The 19,892-nt window shown below is 39.3% G+C and overlaps 1 protein-coding gene across 5 annotated transcripts in view; it reads left to right on the top strand.

The window, feature by feature from the left end:
* SPOP (speckle type BTB/POZ protein) overlaps positions 1–19,892 on the top strand; it is a 79,621-nt gene that overhangs the window by 47,905 nt on the left and 11,824 nt on the right. For all 5 annotated transcript variants that reach the window (XM_083376658.1, XM_083376661.1, XM_083376657.1 and 2 more), the window contains exons 3-4: positions 16,464–16,604; positions 19,529–19,650. In XM_083376658.1, the coding sequence (XP_083232784.1) occupies positions 16,527–16,604; positions 19,529–19,650 (200 nt within the window). In that variant the 5' untranslated portion in view covers positions 16,464–16,526. The remainder of the gene's footprint in view (positions 1–16,463; positions 16,605–19,528; positions 19,651–19,892) is intronic.

The raw sequence follows: 19,892 nt of genomic DNA on the forward strand, positions 1-19,892 counted from the left end.
CCAAGGGCTTGAGAACTGGAAGATAGTCAGTGTGACACTAGTTTTTAAAAAGGGACCTGAAGAGATCCAGGGAATTATAGGCTGGTTAGGTTAGTGTGTCTTCTGTATAAATTGCTGGAATAAGTGTTTCTGAACAGATCATGGATTCTACAAAAATAAGCAAACTTTTTGAGATTTGGAAAGTGTTTACGTATACATGGATGAAGATAATCCCATCAGAACAGTATACTTGAATTTCCAAAAAGCCTTCAATAAAGTTCCTTGTTGAAATCTGATGGCTTTCAGAACCAAAGTCTATGCTTCCAGGACAGTCACTTTCCTTCTACCATGTTTATCTTCTCAACAATGGGAGGAAGAACTATGTTGACCTCCAACTATTTCTGTGTTTCACCCATCTTCAGATTTGCCCTTTACAAGTTTGATACATGTACACCTTCCCTTTAAATTCAGTTATCACATAGCTTTGTATCTTTCTCCAACTTTGTGTCAATAATTAACATAGATAATCAAGAATGAACCTTTATTGTCAAAGTACAACCAAGTATACATTGAGATTGGCTGAGCCTCCCTTTGTGCCCCCACCCCCCAACTTACAGTGACACAAACCCTCCATCTTATTACACCATGTGAACTAATTGCACAACACATTGGCCTCGCAAGTCAATTATGCATAAAATTTATACAAATTATTTCCCGTTCAAAAGCCTAACAGCCCACGGATAGAAGCTGTTTTTCAGCCTGTTGGTGCAGCTGGCTATACTCCTATATCTCCTACCGGATGGTAGGAGAGTAAAGAGATACCGTCCAGGGTGTGAGTCATCCCTGAGAATTTTCCTCACTCTTCCAAGGCAGCGAGCCCTGGCGATGTCATCCAGTGGTGTCAGGGAACAGCCCACAATGTCTTGTGCTGTGCTCACCACCCTCTGTAATACTTTCCTATCCGTGGCTGTCAGACCAGCATACCAAACCACAATACCATACGAGAGGACGCTCTCTATAGTAGACCGGTAAAAGAGGGTCATAAGCTGTTGTTCTACCCTGTTCTTCCGCAAGACCCTGAGAAAGTGAAGTCTCTGTTGGGCCTTTCTAGCCACCTGGGTTGTATTAACTTTCCAGGTCAGATCTTCACGGAGGTAGACTCACAGAAATTTAAAGGAGGAAACTCTCTCCACACAGTCCTCCCCGATGTAAAGTGGGGCAGGTTCCTCTTTTTTCCTATGGAAGTCTAGCACCATCTCTTTCATCTTGCCGATGTTTAGGTGCAAGTTGTTGTTACAACACCATATGGATAGTTTTTGTACCTCCGCCCTGTATGCTATCTCATCCCCACCTGTAATAAGACCCACCACGGTCGTATCATCTGCGAACTTAATTATCGCAGTGGATGGGTCAGATGATACACAGTCATATGTGTACAAAGAGTACAGGTAGGGGCTAAGCACGCAGCCCTGTGGTGAGCTGGTGCAAAGCTTCAGCGGGGTGGACAAAGCAGACACGACCCTCACTGTTTGTAACCATTCCCTAAGAAAGTCTTGAATCCAATCGCAGATGGCGGGGGAGAATTTCAAGTCAGTCAGCTTTTCGATGAGTGCTCTGCAAAATGGTGTTGAAAGCCGAGCTATAATCAACAAAAAGCATCCTGACATAACTTCCAGGTTTCTCAAGATGACTTGCTACAGAGTGTAAAGCAGTAGCTATGGCATTGTCTGTCGACCTGTTCCCCCTATAGGCAAATTGATGTTTATCAAAATCCAGTGGGAGGCATGTCCTGAGATGTTGGAGAGCCAATCTTTCGAAGCATTTCATGACTACAGATGTTAATGCAACAGGTCTGTAGTCATTCAGGCACTCAACTGCAGTTTTCTTGGGGACTGGGACAATGGTAGCTGCTTTCAAGCACGATGGTTCACATGCCGTTTGCAAGGAGATGTTAAAAATCCTTGTCAGGACCCCTGCTAATTGGTCGGCACAATTCCTAACCACTATCCCCAGCACCCCATCTGGGCCTGCGGCTTTGCTGGGATTCACAGCCTCCAATACAGTTCTCACTTGGTCTTCAGATAAGGTGAGTTGCTGAAAATCAGAAGGCTGGCCAGCAAAGGCTACGGGGTCTGGTCTTTACCTTGTAGCGAGCGAAGAAGATATTCAGCTCCTCAGCCAACGAGGCATCGATGTTAATCATGCTCCTTGTACTTCCCTTGTAGTTGGTTAAGTGCTGCAGTCCTTGCCATACTTGCCTCAGATTGTTGTCTGCTAGGTGGTTCTCCACCTTGTGTTTATATCGCTGTTTCGCCATTCTAATGCCTCTTCTAAGATTTGCCCTGGCCTCTCTGTATGTGTCCCTGTCCCCTGCCTTAAAGGCAGAATCCTGGGCTCTCAGGAGTGTTCGTATTTCTGCAGTCATCCAGGGTTTACAGTTCCCGTAAACTCTAATGCACTTTTCTGTTGTTACACTATCATACCAAGACTTGGCTGAACCTTTGTGTTTCCTCTCTGACATACGTCTGGTATTACTGATATTTCTGTATCCATGAAGGGAACATTTATTCCAAGCAGGTTATTCTATTCTGGGTGCATTGCAGCACATCAATGGGCTGGATCTATTAGGATCTATTAGGCTGGATCTTTGAGGGCACTCAAAACTTTTGAAAGCTTCCCCTGAGATCAAACTGCCCAAATTGTGTTAGGCAATGCTATGATGATCTAGTAAATAAACAAATTTGATATAAAATCTGCTTCATTTTTGCATCTCATGTTTTAGATGTGGCCCTGATGTATTCTACATTTCATTTTTATTTTGGCACACTATAGACCAGGAGGTGTCAAACTCAATTTCATTGAGGGCCGCATCAACATTGTGATTACCCTTGGGGGTGGGGGCCCAGGTGGGGCCAGGATAGGCGTGGCCTACTGGGTTGACGTGGCCGGGGTGGGCATGGCCTACTAGGTGGGCGTGGCCAGCTTGACATCACTCGTGTCAGGTGCCTGGGCAGGACGGGCGGATCTGAGGGTCTCCAGTAGAGGAGGGTGGGACCGGGATGAGTGCTGGTCCACTGGAGGAGCTTCACCATCCCTCTCAGGCTGTGTGGGGGTGGGGCAGATGGTGGCATGGGCTGCCCAGAGCCTTGGGCAGCGGAGGTCAAGTTCCCAGCCTTCAAGTTCAGGGACCCCTGCAGCCCAGCCTAGACTAGCCCCACTTCCCCAAGGGGCGCCCAGTTGCGCTTACCTCCCCCTCGAGGCTGCTGCTGTGCTCACTCTCCTTGGCCAAGTTGCTTATGGGAGGGAGGGCAAAATACGTGGGTCAGAGGGAGGCCCACTCCCTCTCCCTGAGAGGAGACCCAGCGATAGGATGGGTGACCACCAGAAGAGGTCAGGAGGAGGGGACAAGGGATGGCAAAAGGGCAGCAGGGCTGCTCATGGCCAAGTGTTAAGGCAGGCACTGATCCCCCCCAAACTCCCCTCTCCGCTACAAAAGGAACGAAGCAATGAAGGTTCCACGGGGCAGCCCTAGAATCAGCAAGGAGTTGCTCCACTGCCTCTGTCCCGCCCCCTGGCTATGCACATAGAAGACAGCCAGCACTGGCATCGTGGGTGAAGTCAGCCTGCGGGGCAAGATAGCCAGCAGGGATGCTGGACTCCATTTGTGCACATGCCCAGACATCAGGGCAAGGCTGCCCCGTGGATCTAAGGCTGAGCATGTTCTGGCTTTGATGGATACAACCAGGTTGTAGATCAGTGCACGGTTGGCCTGGGCCGGGCTGAGGAGTGGCAGGCTGGTCCTTCGCTGTTTCCAGAGCAGGTCCCTGGGCCAGACGGAACCACATATCGGGCCGGATCCAACCTGTAGGCCTTGTGTTTGACATGTCTGCTATAGACAATAGATCAGCAGTGTTCTGATTGACTAACTCAACTGTACCCAGTCAGTCACTCATGAATGGAGATTTCAGCTCACAGCTATTTTCTCTATCAGGTCCCTTTGTGAGCCATGCCATGTACTGATAAAGGTATTGGACTGGGGTTGCAGAGACCCAGTTTCTACTCTATCCCCTCTCTCTATTTCTCTCAATCAAACCTATCTCAAAGATTGTTGGGGGGGGGGGAAATGGAGGAAGCATTACGTATGCACCTTGAGCTCCTATGGTAGATTCTCCAACTAGGCTGGAGAGAGATGAAGAGGAGCTGAAATTAATGTCAGCAAAAGCAACCAGAATCACTTGTGAAGAGTCTCAACAATATTTTATTGCTAGTTAACATTCCTCTACAGCTCTTGTACAAAAGACTGGATATAACTCACAAAAATAAATAAATACTGAGGTTGATTTTGTCTCAAAATCTTGTCAGCCAAACTAAAGGAGTTCTTCCTGGCTTGTACAAGATCTCTGTAAGAGCTTTTTTTACACAACTAGGTATAAACCTTGGTCAGATTGCACAAAAATAAAGTCTTCCTTCATGGTATTATCTACTTGAACTTTGCCAGTTATTTTGGCTTAGCGTCTACTTGCAGTCAGTGTTATCATGTCTGTCTTTCCTGCCAGAGGAATACAGTGTTTGAGACAATAGTCCTTTTTAAAAAATCACTTTATGACTATGACAATTCATACAATAAATAAACTAGCTACCATCACCACTCCTTCTGTTGAATTGCAAAAATTGTAGTGAGAATTTTTGCAGCTAGAATACTTCAAATAATCATCTATGAAATCATTGATCTTACTCTCCTACCTCATTTTGTTGGTGATATCTATGTTCCTGCTATGTGGATCTCACAGGAACTGAGTATTCCAGAAGGGGCAATCTAGTCACATATGCAAGGAAGGTGGGACTCCTACCAAGAATTCTTTAATTTCTGGTAGATATTGAGCAGTCTCTTTCCAGGTACATACTTGTATAAATCCATAGTTATAGGTAAATAATTAGCTTTTCCAATGTAGGAAAAATCTATTAATTATTTACATGCTGTACTTACATTCTAAATTCCTAAGGAGCACATTTGCCAAGTTACTGGCACTGTGCTTATTGGATCTGTTATATTCTGGCATTTTTAATTTAAAGTAGATGGCTACATATTTAAAGATAAAAAAAATTGAGCAAGATGATTAAGATGTTAGTTTGGATTGTGAATTATGCACAGCCCAGTGGTCTATGCTGGAAATAGCAGCAGGAGCTTGTTGTCTATCTGCAAGGAAAATAAAAACATATGAAACTGGGATAAAAATAAGGAATTCTGATGACTAATTGACAACAATATAGCGGAGCAGAGTTTTGGTTGGGGTTGGATATTCCCAGGTGCCTAAATAAATCCTGTCAAGCTGGACTAGCACATATTTTTCCAATTCTGGTTATTTTAATAGTGAAATCTGGAAACACAGACACATTGAAAACTTAGTGGTTCATCAAGCCAGCCCATTGAGCTTGTTTTGGTTTTTAAAATTTTGATTAATTAATTTTTTTCATTTTATATTTTTTTATTTTTTAAAATTATATGAGACAAGAGACATATGTTATATCTCTTGCACATTTAAACTCAGTTACTGATGATTGACCCATCACCTCTGCTTGAAGTTGGTTCCAAACTTCCACTATTCTTTCTGTGAACTAATAGTTTCTAACATTATCTCTGAACTTTCCTCCTATTAGTTTTAGGTTATGCCCCTGTGTTCTTTTGATTTTTGCTTAATATTGAAAATACTGCCTTCTAGAATCTGTCATCAGCTGAAATAGCATAGTGGTAGATATGGAATCTTAATATTTTACATTTCTGGGGTTTTTTTCATTGTGGGAATCAATTTAAATTGAAAAATAATTGCCAGAGCCAGAATCTATAAGGTAAAGGTAAAGGTTTCCCCGCACATGCGTGCTAGTCGTTTCCAACTCTAGGGGCCGGTGCTCATCTCCGTTTCAAAACCGAAGAGCCAGCGCTTGTCCGAGGACATCTCCGTGGTCATGTGGCCGGCATGACTAGATGCCAAAGGCGCACAGAACGCTGTTACCTTCCCACCGTAGTGGTCTCTATTTTTCTACTTGCATTTTTACGTGCTTTCGAACTGCTAGGTTGGCAGAAGCTGGGACGAGTAACAGGCGCTCACTCTGTTACGCAGCACTCGGGATTCGACCCGCCAAACTGCCAACCTTCTGATCGACAAGCTCAGCGTCCCCTAGAGTCGGAAATGACTAGCACGCATGTGCGGGGGAACCTTTACCTTTACCAGAATCTATACTGTAATTTAAAATAGTGAAATTAAATGGAAAAATCCTTACATTGTCCTATCATTTAACTTCCTTTCATTCAAATTCAGATTTTTCTGCCTGTTTCATATGTAAAGGAGGGCTCCTGATATTATCTCTCTCTTTTCAGTTAATTCTCAATTCCTCTGTGACTTTTCAGTTCATGCTCCCAACTCAGAATGGACCTAGCACATAAGTTACTTTGAAACCTGAATTTTATTACATTTGTTAAAAACAGGCCTATCTTGCACTGTATTACCAAGCATTTCATTTGCTTCTTATGGATAGCTATTGGATAGCTATTTTTCAGAGATTTAGGTTTTCAGAGAATATGAATTCTTCAGTGATGAAGAATAAGTGGGTATGCTTATTTACATATATAGATTGGTGGATAATGGATGTGAAGAACAGGGAAGGTGATTAAAGCATTGTATTTGAAGTAGCTTTGAGTATCACACAATATGAAAGCTCTTCTTCCACACTCTAAGAAGAGCCCTTATGGCATAAATGTTAGAATGCAGTATTGCAGGCAAACTGTGCCCATAGCCTGGAGTTCAATCCTGACGGGGCTCAAGGTTGATTTAGCTTTCTATCTTTCTGAGGTTGGTAAAATGAGGACCCAGATTATTGTGGGCAATACGCTGACATTGTAACTGCCCAGATGGTGCTGTAAAACACTATGGAGTGGTATATAAGGCTAAGGGCTAAGTGCTATTTTCTTGGAAAAACTGCCCAAATTTTTGTATGGTTGTAAAACCCAAAAGTGGAAAACTAAGGGAGCAAATATGATTCAAATAATCATTTACTTTTATATCAGGTACCAAAGACTTTTACATTTGAAGTTGTTCTGATTCTCTTTTAGTACATTATTGCCCTTTCTGTCAATAATACAGAGACCATAAAATTGCTTTGCATTTGGGTCTTGTTCAGGTTGACATATATGCCTCAAGTTTGTTCTGTGAATTTTATGCCCACATATAAAATATTGGCCAAATATAGGCAATTATTTGCCCTCCAGATGTTTTTGATGGCAGCTTCCATCATTGCTTGTAAACATTATCAATACCATATAATTTTAGGACTGCAAGCCAAATTGCTGTGGGTGACTAGCTTTGACATCGTACATTTAATCATGTTTTTTTAAACAAGCCATTGTGACCAGCTTCATTTATAATGCTAAGTTAAAATCAAATAATCACTGTGTTAAAATCAGATACACATTATAATTTAATGTGGGGCACTAGCTTTTTGTATTATGTATTAGTATTTGGGATGGAGAACAATCAAATACCTAAAAACTGTGTTCTGGTACTTATGAAGATTTTCAGCCATGACTGGAACTCTTCCTTAGCACCATGAAACATTTGGAGTCTTGTATGTACAAGGAGATTAGCCTGTGAGCTTATACCAGTTCTGTTTCTTCATTGCTGAATCACAGCAAGTGTTCATAAATTGCATATCAGAACGTTGCAAAAAAAAAAAAGACTTTGTTGCCTTTTGAAAAATCTATTTAATTTTCTTTTGGCAATACAGAATTGTATTGATAATACTTTATTGCTCGCTGGCTACCTACTATATGTGCAGATTTGTTTCTCTTACATTTTTAACACCTGTTTGTTGACACAATTTTTTTTGCAGTTTGCTGAGAGATACCCATTTTTAATGATGTATTTTTTCATGAGGGGAATGTAAATTGGCAATTGTCAAAACTCAGTTTTATATAAACATTTTTTCACTGATATCACTAAATCCATCCTATAGTGAAATCAAATACTGAATCTTCCATCAGGTTTCAGTCAGCCTCCTCATTGGCAGCAGAGATTTTGATGGTGGAACAAGAAGCTGAATTTGGAAAAACAGAAGCTTCTAGTGTAAAAGGAAATTGTATTGATTCTCTGAAATGACTATAGAAAAGTCAAGTTAAAAGTTGTTGGATCCCTGTTTGCCTCTTTTTAAAGCACTTCCTCCCTGTTCAGGTTCTGTTCTGTAAAATGAACATAATCATGACCTGTTTCACAGGGTTATTATGAAGGTAAACAGGATGAATACTTTAAAGCACCTGACGATAACCAGATTGTGCAGTCAGCAATTTAATTTCATACTGTGCACTGAATAGTCAAGATATAAACAACTTGTTTGAAATGGGCTGCTCTTTCTTTTGAAAACTCAGAATCTTAGTTTGGTTATATTCTTAGATCTAGATGTTATCTTTAGATGCCAAAATGCTTTTCACCAACTTCATTGGCTTTGCTGGAACAACTGTATCTGGAAATAGCATGTAAGGTTTCAAATGTTTTATCTGAACTCTGTTATGACTTAATTATTGTTTTGAAGATTAGTTAAAGGCAGAGTGCAAATTTGTTTGGGTCAGAATATGCCTTGCCAGGTATTGGCAATATTAAAGTACACATTTACACATGTTTCAATTAGTTAACATTAGTGAGCCATCCATTAAAAGTTAGCCCTGTCTTTTGAAGCCCCCTTCTTCTAGTCTCCATGACCACATCTTGTTTGAGAGAGGCATCAGAGATGCCTGAAGATCAAACTGGCAGACACAAGAAGTGGGATCAGTTTGATAGCCCTAAAATTGTAGAATCTTGCCCATTATGTTTTTCTCTTTTTATACAAAATATATCTATTTCTATAAGGTTTCCATGTTATTTACTTTTCTCACTTTAAATATTTGTTGTTTTACAGGATTATTTTTACAATTTTTAATTGAATTGTATTGGTTTGGTACAATTTTATTGTAAATTTATTGCAAATGCTTTTATGAAGCTAGTTTTTCAAGCACAAGAGAATCCTGACTGATAAAATATCAATGCTTCTTTATAGCTAAAAGTGAATTTGCCTCATGTTAAGAATTAATCATAACAACAACTTAGGAACAGTATTCTCTAAATATGATATGTTGTCTGGCCCTTTATTGGCCAAAGGTTACTCATATGTGATTCCGCAGCAAGCTCCTGGTTCTTTGGAAGTAAATTTGTTCCTTTAAGACCAATATTCTTGGAGGGACAAAGAGACGCAGAAGTTGGTAACCTTCAAGGATAAGATAGCTGATCTCAGTCTCTGATGCCTCCCCAGTTCTAGAAGTGATTTTGAGGTCTTCAAGGAGGAAAAGGATCCCTTACACAGCATTTGAAGGGTAAAGAGACAGCTCTTCCTCCCCATTCACCACTAATCCATGATGCATTTGTTTGTTTGTCTGTTTGTTTGTTCAATTTCTATAGTCTCCCATATGAATCAACAACTTTTACAGCTTACAATTCAAAAAATATTACAATCAAAACACTAAAAACACTTTTAAAACAATAACAAAAACACCCACAATAAATATACATAGCAGTGAGATAATTGGCCAATTAACAATACAGCTAGGAAACTGGACCTTTAACACATTCAGCACTCTAGGCTCAGGAATATAATGAGGGTTTCAGGGCCTTAAGAAAATTTAACAGAGTTCGGGCTGTTCTAATATCTGAAGGATCAGGGACACGGTGGCTCAGTGGGTTAGGACGCTGAGCCTGTCGATCAGAAGGTCGGCAGTTTGGTGGGTCGAATCCCTGTTACTTGTCCCAGCTTCTGCCAACCTAGCAGTTGGAAAGCACGTAAAAATGCAAGTAGAAAAATAGGGACCACTATGGTGGGAAGGTAACAGCATTCCATGCGCCTTTGGCGTCTAGTCATGCCAGCCACATGACCACAGAGTTGTCCTCGGACAAGCGCTGGCTCTTTGCCTTTGAAATGGAAATGGTTGCTCTGGCACAAGTGGCCAGAGTCAAAAGTGTAGGGAGGCAAATATGGATTGTTGAAAACTAGGGTTGCCATTTTGTTGGAAATGCTGTATATTCCATGCTCAGGGACAGTTAAATGATTTCAATATAGACATGAGACAACAAAGCCAGAAGGAGGGAGTTTAGTTTTATTTATTTATTTATTTGATTTGTATACCGCCCTTCTTCCTAAGGACTCAGGGGCACAGGCTGTATCATTTTATTCATAATATAACTTGGTAGCAAATCAGTTTCTAAATGAATTTTAGTAGGAATGCAAGAAGACAAAAGGAGTTCCAATATGGGAAAAATCACTTCTAGAAGAATTTTTGTAATTGTTCAAAGGGGAACCGTTTGTATCTTAGAAATGGCCATTATTAGTCAAGAAAACTACAAGGTCAATAGGATAAAAGTACATGACAAATAAATATCTGCTTTTATTTTGTTACTTTGTATGTTTTAATCATATTGTGTAAGCTGCCTAGGGTCAGAAAGAGACAACTTAAAAACAATAGGATGAGACTTTTTAAATGGTTATAGGCAAGTAGATGCCTCTGATCTAAGAGTTGGATGGCTTGGAGCTGGAAAAAACCAAATTGTTTACTACTGCAGAAACCTAAGAGAATTGAAGCAACCAATGATGTACAGTTATCTCTGAATATACAGATAATCCTCAATATAATGGTGACCTAGTGACCTTTCAAAATTACAAGGGACCTCCCCTCTCCTCCCCAAAGAATTTATGAATTTATGACTTGGTTTTGAATTTATAACAACCATCCTTTTGCTGGACCTTTTGCTGGAAAGTGGCATTTACTTCTTAACGAACAATAGATTTGTTTAATGCTGCCTTCACTTAATGACTGCCATAAAAAGGTTGTAAACATATGTTTGGTTATGTGACTTTCATGACTTAGATCCCTAATTCTCAGACTCAATTACAGTCATAAGTAACTGTAACCTCTGTTAAAAAAGAAAAAGAAGGGCATACTAGGAACAGAGCTGCTCTATTTATCAACATATAGTGTCCTAAAGAATAGCTTAGAAATAGATAAAATACTTTTACTGAACCATATCCATCTCCAAGTTAGTACCAGGGATACTATGACACATTTAAACCTCATGTCCAAGAAACAAAAGTTTATCATCTGATTGGAAAAACATAGATTGTTATCTATAAAGTAGTGCTAATAATGAATGACTTTTATTTATTCTCACATAGATTGTGAAATGTATTCTGGGCATGATGATATTATATTTCTAGATATAATAAATGATTATATTCTGAATCAACTATTTATAGTACCAACAAAGATACTATCCTGGAATTAATTTTGTAACATTTTGAGTAGTGTCCAACATTTTGTTCAAAAATTCAAATGATAAATTGTTTGGGAACAATAATCACAGTTCTATAACCAATATGCATACCTGTGGATGCTTTCTAAGAAAGTGGACCATGGTGGCATTTGATTTCAGAAGAACAAAAGAAGAAATTTGTAAAAAGAAAGTTGAAAAAGAGAATAAAGAAGGTCAGGGTCCCCCCCCCCACACACAATGCTTGAAGATAATTCAAAGCCATTATATTCTTCACTACCATGTGTACCTCAGATCAGAAAAAATGCCACAAAGTCCAGGAAGAGACTAGAATCAAAGATGAGTTGAGAATCAGAGCTGAATAGAAACTGAGATGCCATTAAAGGCAAGAAGGCTTCCTTTGAGAGGAGAAAGAAGATTTTTACTTAAATTAGGGGGACAAGGTAAATGTAGAATTTGCCAGAAAATATATAAGCAGTCTCTAAAGAATTACCATAAGTAATATTTGAGGAGCATATGACAAAGGACATTAAGGATCATTAATTACATGCTAAAGGAGGATAAAGAACTAGAAAAGAAATTGGATAAATTTTTGCTGTTGACCTTGGTGGAAGTTGGGAGGAATGTAGGAGAGTTGCCTGTCTCTGAGCTGTTTTTTTCCCCAGGAGGGAAAAACTGAATGGATAAATTAAAATAGGCAGTGAGCTATGACATTATAAGCCAGATTGCCTAACTACATATAAATAATTCCTCAAGTCCTGTTGGTTTCCACTAAAGAGCTTGAGGTCTATTCCTGAGGATTAGAAAGTAGCCAGTATAAATCCTGATTTTTTTTAAGAACCAAGGGATGATACAAGAAACTGTGGGCTAGTTTGGATTAATATTAGGGGGAAAAGATAAGAATTAATTGTTTTAGGATGCACCAACAAGCATTTAGACAATGGTGACATAGCAAATGCAAAATTTGCAAATATTCTTACCAGAGATTTCTTAGCAATTGCCTGGGATAAAAGGGCAGATATCCCCATGCAATTGACAACTGACAATGATTGATCAAGAAAGACGTTTTGAGTCGCAAGGGACAGTTCATTAAAGTGTCAAAATAGTATGTAGCTATTACTAATAGACCAAATTTACAAATCTGTGGTGGGGCTGTGTACAGTTCTGATCGCTTCATATTAGGAATACTACAGAACTGTCTTAAACACTGGTTGTAGTGAAGCAACAGTAGAAGAGGGTTATTACACTCCAATCCATTCTTACAAGCTTTCTAGAGTCGTCCACTAAGCCACTGTGGACTAAAGAATGCTGGATTTACACATGATTCAGCAATGTTCTTATGTTAAGCATTTTGGCTTGAAAAGCAGAGAATAAATGCTGTGATGCCATCATAAACTTATCTCAGTAAGTTATATGTTATGCTAATCCATGGTTCATTTATGGTTTATTGAATAACCTTAATCAGATGAATTTAGATTGCACATTAAGTTTTAAATTACACATTACAAGTTAAAAGGGTTGAGTTCACATAACCCTTGAGACCAGAACTGAACAACCCACATTAAAGTGTGTTATTGTCATGTAATTTATGTCTTTGTATCTTCTTCGTAATCCAGATGTTGCTGAAATACAGCTACCCTCATTCTTCATCATTAGCCATGCTGGCTGGGCTTCTGGAAGTTCAGCAATAATTTGAAAAACACAGGTTATTCATTCTTGCTGTACCTTCTCTCTCTATGGATGTAGAAATTAAATCACACTGAATGGGTATGAGATACCGACTCCCAAGGTCATTATAAACACCTGGAGATAGCAAACTTAGATATTAATAATTCCTGTCCTTGAATAGGCGGGGAGAGTGGCACGGTAATAAGGAAAGGGGTGGTGGTACTCTTTTACTGACCTCTGAAATGATAGGCTAGTGAAGGCATAAATGAAGGAAAGCGAATCTGCTACTCACATGGGATTTAGATGCAAGACAGCCACAGATGAAATATCACAATTAGAAGACAAAGTTGTTGGAAAAGTGCCACTTGATTAAGGTTTGTATAGTTCTATTTTCTATTAGTATAGAGAATAAATGGGAATTGACTTTACAGATGTTGACTATTTGTGTGGCCTGCTTTTTTTTGAAAAAGAAACCTAAAGAGAGGTAAATATACAGCTGTATGTCTATTATTTAAAGTGCTTAGGGTATTTTTATTAGGTGAGTTTTTTACGTGAGTCATGCAAAATAGAAAGTGTTAAAATTATATTGGAAAAGGTAACTTTTTTCCTCCCCCCCCTTCCAGGTTTGGAGGGGCCACAAATATTTAAGCTTGCTTTCCAAAAGCAATATTTATTTCTCTTCTCTTTCCTCCCCCATTTTCCAGTACAATTCTGTGGTAACATCTGTTTTTCTTAGCTTAACTCTCACACTTCTGATGTTAATATTCTTGATTTTTTTTTTAAATTTTAGAGTTTGACAGGGCTGGTGGATATGCGTATCTTACCAGATGCTGTACAAGGGAGTGAACTTTTTTTTTTTGTCTGTGCAGACTTTTCATAAGTATGCGAATGGAGGAACTGGGCTCACATCTAAAATGCATGAATACAGCACTTTTTATCATTCACCTAACTGGAACAAATATCAGATATTCCTAAACTAGTAGCCCTGTGGTCACTTTCTACTGTATAATATGTTTTTTTTTCCATAGAGCCAAGCCATAAGAAATGTATCTTGCAAGGTTGGAAAATGTTGAAGAATGATTGCAGGATAGTTTAGAAAATCTTCTCTTTTATTATTTACAGTGCTGCATTAATTTTTCCTCTCAGAAAAATTGTATTTCTATTTAGTCCATTTAGCTACCTGATTGTTTACTCCCTATCTGCCAACGGAATTCAGCATTGTCCCTCTACCTGCTTCTTTTCTGTACTGTGCAATGATTCTCACAAATATGATTGATGGTACACATGGGTATACTATAGATGCAGTAGGAACTGGCAATGATTCTGAATTAGCCTATTAAAATCAGTCTTAAACCAAAGAGGACTCGTTTCACATTGGTTCAGTTTAAGGTAAAGGTAAAGGTTCCCCCGCACATGCGTGCCTAGTCGTTTCCGACTCTAGGGGCCAGTGCTCATTTCCGTTTCAAAGCTGAAGAGCCAGCACTTGTCCGAGGACGTCTCCGTGGTCATGTGGCCGGCATGACTGGACGCCAAAGGCGCACGGAACGCTGTTACCTTCCCACCGTAGTGGTCCCTATTTTTCTACTTGCATTTTTACGTGCTTTCGAACTGCTAGATTGGCAGAAGCTGGGACGAGTAACAGGCGCTCACTCTGTTACGCGGCACTCGGGATTCGACCTGCCAAACTACCGACCTTCTGATCGACAAGCTCAGAGTCCTAACTCACTGAGCCACAGCGTCCCTGTTGGTTCAGTTTACACAGCTATAAAATGTGCTGCCACTTCAGGTGGATGGAAAGAGCTTTGCATAAGGTTCCTTTATAAAAGAGGTGGCCTCCCAAACTCAAATGTGGTTCCATTCCTTTTTTTTTTTTTAATCATCTGAGGAGCTCCTCAAAATTTCCTGCTGAACTTAGGCAATGGGTTACTCTTTACTGAAGTGTGAGTTTCTACTTTTTAAAAATGTAATATCTGTACAGCTGTATGGCCTCTGGTTGGTTTAATGCAACTATTGTATTAACTCTTCCTGGTCCCCATAAACTCTTGAAAACTTTAAAAAAAAATTATCTGCACCCTAACTCACCCTGGTTATCATGTTAGTCAGAAGCATTCAGCAATAACTGTAGAACTGTTTTGCGTGCTAGAACAAAAAAGACAGATGTTACATAACAAAGAAAGTAAATCTAAAATTGTTACCATTACTGTATTATTCAATATTGACATAATCCATGGCTAAATGGAATGAAATAATTTGGTTTAGTAAATCAGAGTTGAGTGACATTTGAGGCCAAGAACCTTACATGGAAATGATATGGTAATGTCATCTGAGAGGAGAGTAGATATTCAATTTTTTTTAAACACAGTATTCCAAATGTGTTCTCACCAGAGCAGTGTAAAGTGGTACTATCACTTCACGTGATTGTGGAGCTTTCTCTCTGTTGATGCAGCCTAGGACTGCATTGACTTTTTGGGCAACAATAGCAATAGGGTTATTGGCCTCAAATGTCACTCAGTTCTGATTTACGAAACTAAATTATTTCATTTTGTTTAGCTATGGGTTATGTCAATATTAAATAATATGGTAATAGTAACAGTTTTAGGTTTTGTCATGCAACATTGGGGTTTTTTTGCTTTGGACTCAAGAAAGTTCAGCAAACAATTATTTTTGAATGCTTCTGATTGTGATAGGGTGTGGGCCAATATTTCAGTGATCACTACACTACTTACATGATTATGTCCCATATGCTCAAGTCAACCTGATTTTGTTTTCAGTATATATTGATAATCAATAGAATTGCTTACCTCTGGAAATTGTGGGTGCTTCATCACTGGAGGTTTCCAAAAAGAAACTGGACAGCCACTTGTCTGGAATGGTGTAGGGTCTCCTGCTAGAGTAGGGGTTTGGACTAGGAGACCTCCAAGATCTTTTGCAATACTATTATTCTGTGTTCTTTGTTCAATTCATGAATTACATTGTACAATCTTGGTGAATCTCTTATCACCTCATTTCTAAGGCCAGCTGACACTAACCTCTAATGTGTCAGAGTAAATACTACGAAGTCCATCATTTTAAATAGTCTCTATCTCAACTTGGCAATTAGCAGTTGACCTCCTGGCTCTCAGTTCTAATGGTATTATTAGGACAAAAACTATTCTTTCTTTAAATGAGGATGGTAAACATGGCATAGAAGTAAGTTAGAGGAAAATCTTAGGGACCTGGAAATTGGAAAATGTCCCAAGCCTGGAGAACAGCCAACCAGATTTGATGATATTTCATTAAGTGTAACAATCCGGCAGGGCACATATAGAATGAAATGTACATTTCATACAAAAACACAGCAAGAAGGACGTGATTAGGAATTACACAACTGAAACACCATAAACTAACTTTGGTATCTTGCTGTGCAAACAGAAATAAATAGAAATTGCTACGTATTCAAACTCTTTTCTCTCCCCCTCCCACTTCCTGTGCAATCAGGGTGAAGATTACATACGCATATTTCTTTAACCTGTGAAATCCTATCTGATCTCCAAGCTGGCGATGTCAAGGGTACCGAGTCCTCCTCCTCCGGCAGAGATGTCAAGTGGACCTGTTGCAGAGAGCTGGTGTTACACTCAAGTATGTCTGCATTTTGGAATATCAGCTAATGACTGTATATCAGCTGGCATTTATTTTCCTCTCTTTGAATTGGATTCAAGCAAGCGTTTTGCAGAGTGACAGAATGTCAAAATAACTGAACTTGTTGAATTGTAATATTTGTACATAATTGTAATGTGTACAGTAATTGTAATGGGAAAGTGTGGAATTCCCAAATTCATATTGTTCCTGCCAGACGTCTCAGGGATAGATGGTGACCATGTGGTCATCTAGAAGCTGTGCTAGGTTTTGGTGATGGTTCTCATCCAAAGAATCTCTGGTATACATAATAGCATGAAGATTGCTGGAAATTCACAAAAAGCAGACTTGCAGAGCATGAAGCCATTTTTTGTTGTTGTTGCTTTTCCAACAATAGTAGATTTAGAATAGCTAAGGCATCCAACCAACAAAATCAAGTGGGGATCAGATTAATAACTTTGTGCCCATCTTTGTTTCGGATAGCGACTTTTGAGGGCCTCATAACTGGAACATTACACAAATATACTTTACATTAAAACAGGAAAGGTCCAATCTTATAGGTTTGCTTTTTACATTTCCTCTTAAATTTGACTTTTATTATATTAACTGTGCCTAGAATTAAAAATACATAGATAGTCCTCGACTTACAACAGTTCATTTACTGAGGATTTGAAGTTATAACAGTACTGAAAAAACTGCCTTATGACTGTTTTTCACGCTTATAACTGTTGCAGCATTGCCATGGTCATATGATCAAAAGTCAGACATTTAACAACTGATTCATATTTATGATGGTTCCAGCGATCCAGAGGCATGTGGTCACCTTTTTCGATCTTCTGATAAACAAAGTCAGATAAGCTGATAAGCAAAGCGAGATTCGTTTAACAACTATGTTACTAATTTAACAACTGCAGTGATTCATTTATTATCTGTGGCAAGAAAGGTGATTCATTTATTCAAGTTTATTACAATCAAAGACCAGAGACATCTCTGCTCTTTGAGGGTAATAAACTTGAATGGCAAGAAAGGTGGTAAAATGGGATAAAGTCACTTAACAACTGTCTCACTTAACAATATAAATTTTGGGCTCAATTGTGGTCATAAGTTGAGAACTACCTGTACCAATTATGTTAGCAATTGTTATGCTGCAATTTTTTGTGCATGTATTAATAATCATTGTAATAAGAAATGCTCTTAATACAAGCTTAACACCAAGTTATACAAAAGGCTCTGGAGGGTCAAGCAGAGAGGAAGCTTTTCCTAAGCAGCCACACTTCCATTCTGGAATCAAGATACATGAAGCTATCAAATTCTGCTCCTCATGAATGCAAGTACAGGTAGTCTTTGCTTACCGACAGTAATTGTTGTTGTTAGCTGCGAAGTCGTGTCCGACCCATCGCAACCCTATGGACAACATTCCTCCAGGCCTTCCTGTCCTCTACCATCTTCTGGAGGCCATTTAAGCTCACGCCTACTGCTTCAGTGACTCCATCCAGCCACCTCATTCTCTGTTGTCCCCTTCTTCTATTGCCCTCAATCTTTCCCAGCATTAGGCTCTTCTCCAGTGAGTCCTTCCTTCTCATTAGGTGGCCAAAGTATTTTGAGTTTTAGCTTCAGGATCTGGCCTTCTAAAGAGCAGTCAGGGTTGATCTCCTCTAGGACTGACCGGTTTGATTGCCTTGCAGTCCAAGGGACTCGCAGGAGTCTTCTCCAGCACCATAGCTCAAAGGCCTCAATTCTTTGGCACTCAGCCTTTCTTATGGTCCAACTTTCACTGCCATACATTTTAACTGGGAAGACCATAGCCTTGACTATACGCACCTTTGTTGGCAGGGTGATGTCTCTGCTTTTTAGTGTGCTGTCTAGGTTTGCCATTGCTTTTCTCCCGAGGAGCAAGCTTCTTTTAATTTCTTGGCTGCAGTCCCCGTCTGCAGTGATCTTGGAGCCCAGGAAAATAAAATCTGTCACTACCTCTATTTCTTCCCCATCTATTTGCCAGGAATTGAGAGGGCCGGATGCCATGATCTTGGTTTTCTTAATGTTAAGTTTCAACCCTAGTTTTGCACTCTCCTTCTTCACCTGCAACAAGAGGCTATTTAGTTCTTCTTCACTTTCTGCCATTAGAGTGGTATCATCTGCATATCTTAGGTTGTTGATATTTCTTCCGGCAATCTTAATTCTGACAAAACGTGATCCACTGGAGAAGGAAATGGCAACCCACTCCAGTATCTTTGCCATGAAAACCCTATGGACAGTACCAAATGGCAAAACCGACAGTAATAGGAACTGTGAATTCTGTTAAGTGATGTGATCATAAAGTGCATCAACATCTGACCATGTCGACTAAAACGGCAATCCCAATTCCTGTCATTAGATAAAACCCACATGGCATCAGTGTCCCACAATGATGGGACAAATTAGTCCTTGTTGGAAGCCAGTGGTGAAGATTGGTAATCATGTGAGCCCTGTGACTATCATTATTGCAAGCTGGTTACCAGGGTCCTGAATCACAGAATTAACCAAGGGGGCTCTGATGGCTGCAACTATAAGGAGTTCCATAATAAATTTGAACAGTCATTAAATCAGAGGTCATTAAAAAGGGCTCCTGAAAAAGAATTCAGTAGCAGCAAATTTTTTCTCAAAGCAGACATATTCCTGCCTTTTCCACCTAAATTAGTATGGGCCAAATATACTAGCTTAATAACCCTGTAAATGAATTATGTCAAATAATTTTCCTCCAGTCTTTGATAAACAATGGATTACAGTTTCTTGGATAGGTATCTGTGATATTTCAAGAGGATGGAGTTTTAAATGCATTTTTCTTTCATTCTTAAATATCGGGGGATTCTTTTTGGTGATCTTGTTCTTTGTAACAATGAATGTAAATTACTAGCCAATACTTCCCTTCTCTCCCATTCTTTTTAAAGATTAAAGTGGTCAAATTTTCCTACATGTGGACCATCAATAACTTCAGCTTTTGCCGAGAGGAAATGGGTGAGGTCATCAAAAGTTCAACATTTTCATCAGGAGCTAATGATAAATTGAAATGGTAAGGACCAACTAAATGCCAGATAGGAAACAGCAGAAGGTTCAATTATTGTTATGTGGTTGTAAGAACTGGGTTTAGAGTTTTACCTTAGGTTCATATTCATGTATAGCCATTGCTGAATTTCCCTTTCAGAACTGTCTCATGTAAAAATGCAGCAATAAAACACTGGATTGATAAAGTTGGTTTTAGAACAGTTGAAGAAAGAAAGTATTGCATTTACTATTGAGTTTTAGTTACATTTG

The sequence above is a fragment of the Vipera ursinii genome (genome assembly GCF_947247035.1).
Source record: "Vipera ursinii genome assembly, chromosome: Z".
NCBI classification, from domain to species: domain Eukaryota; kingdom Metazoa; phylum Chordata; class Lepidosauria; order Squamata; family Viperidae; genus Vipera; species Vipera ursinii.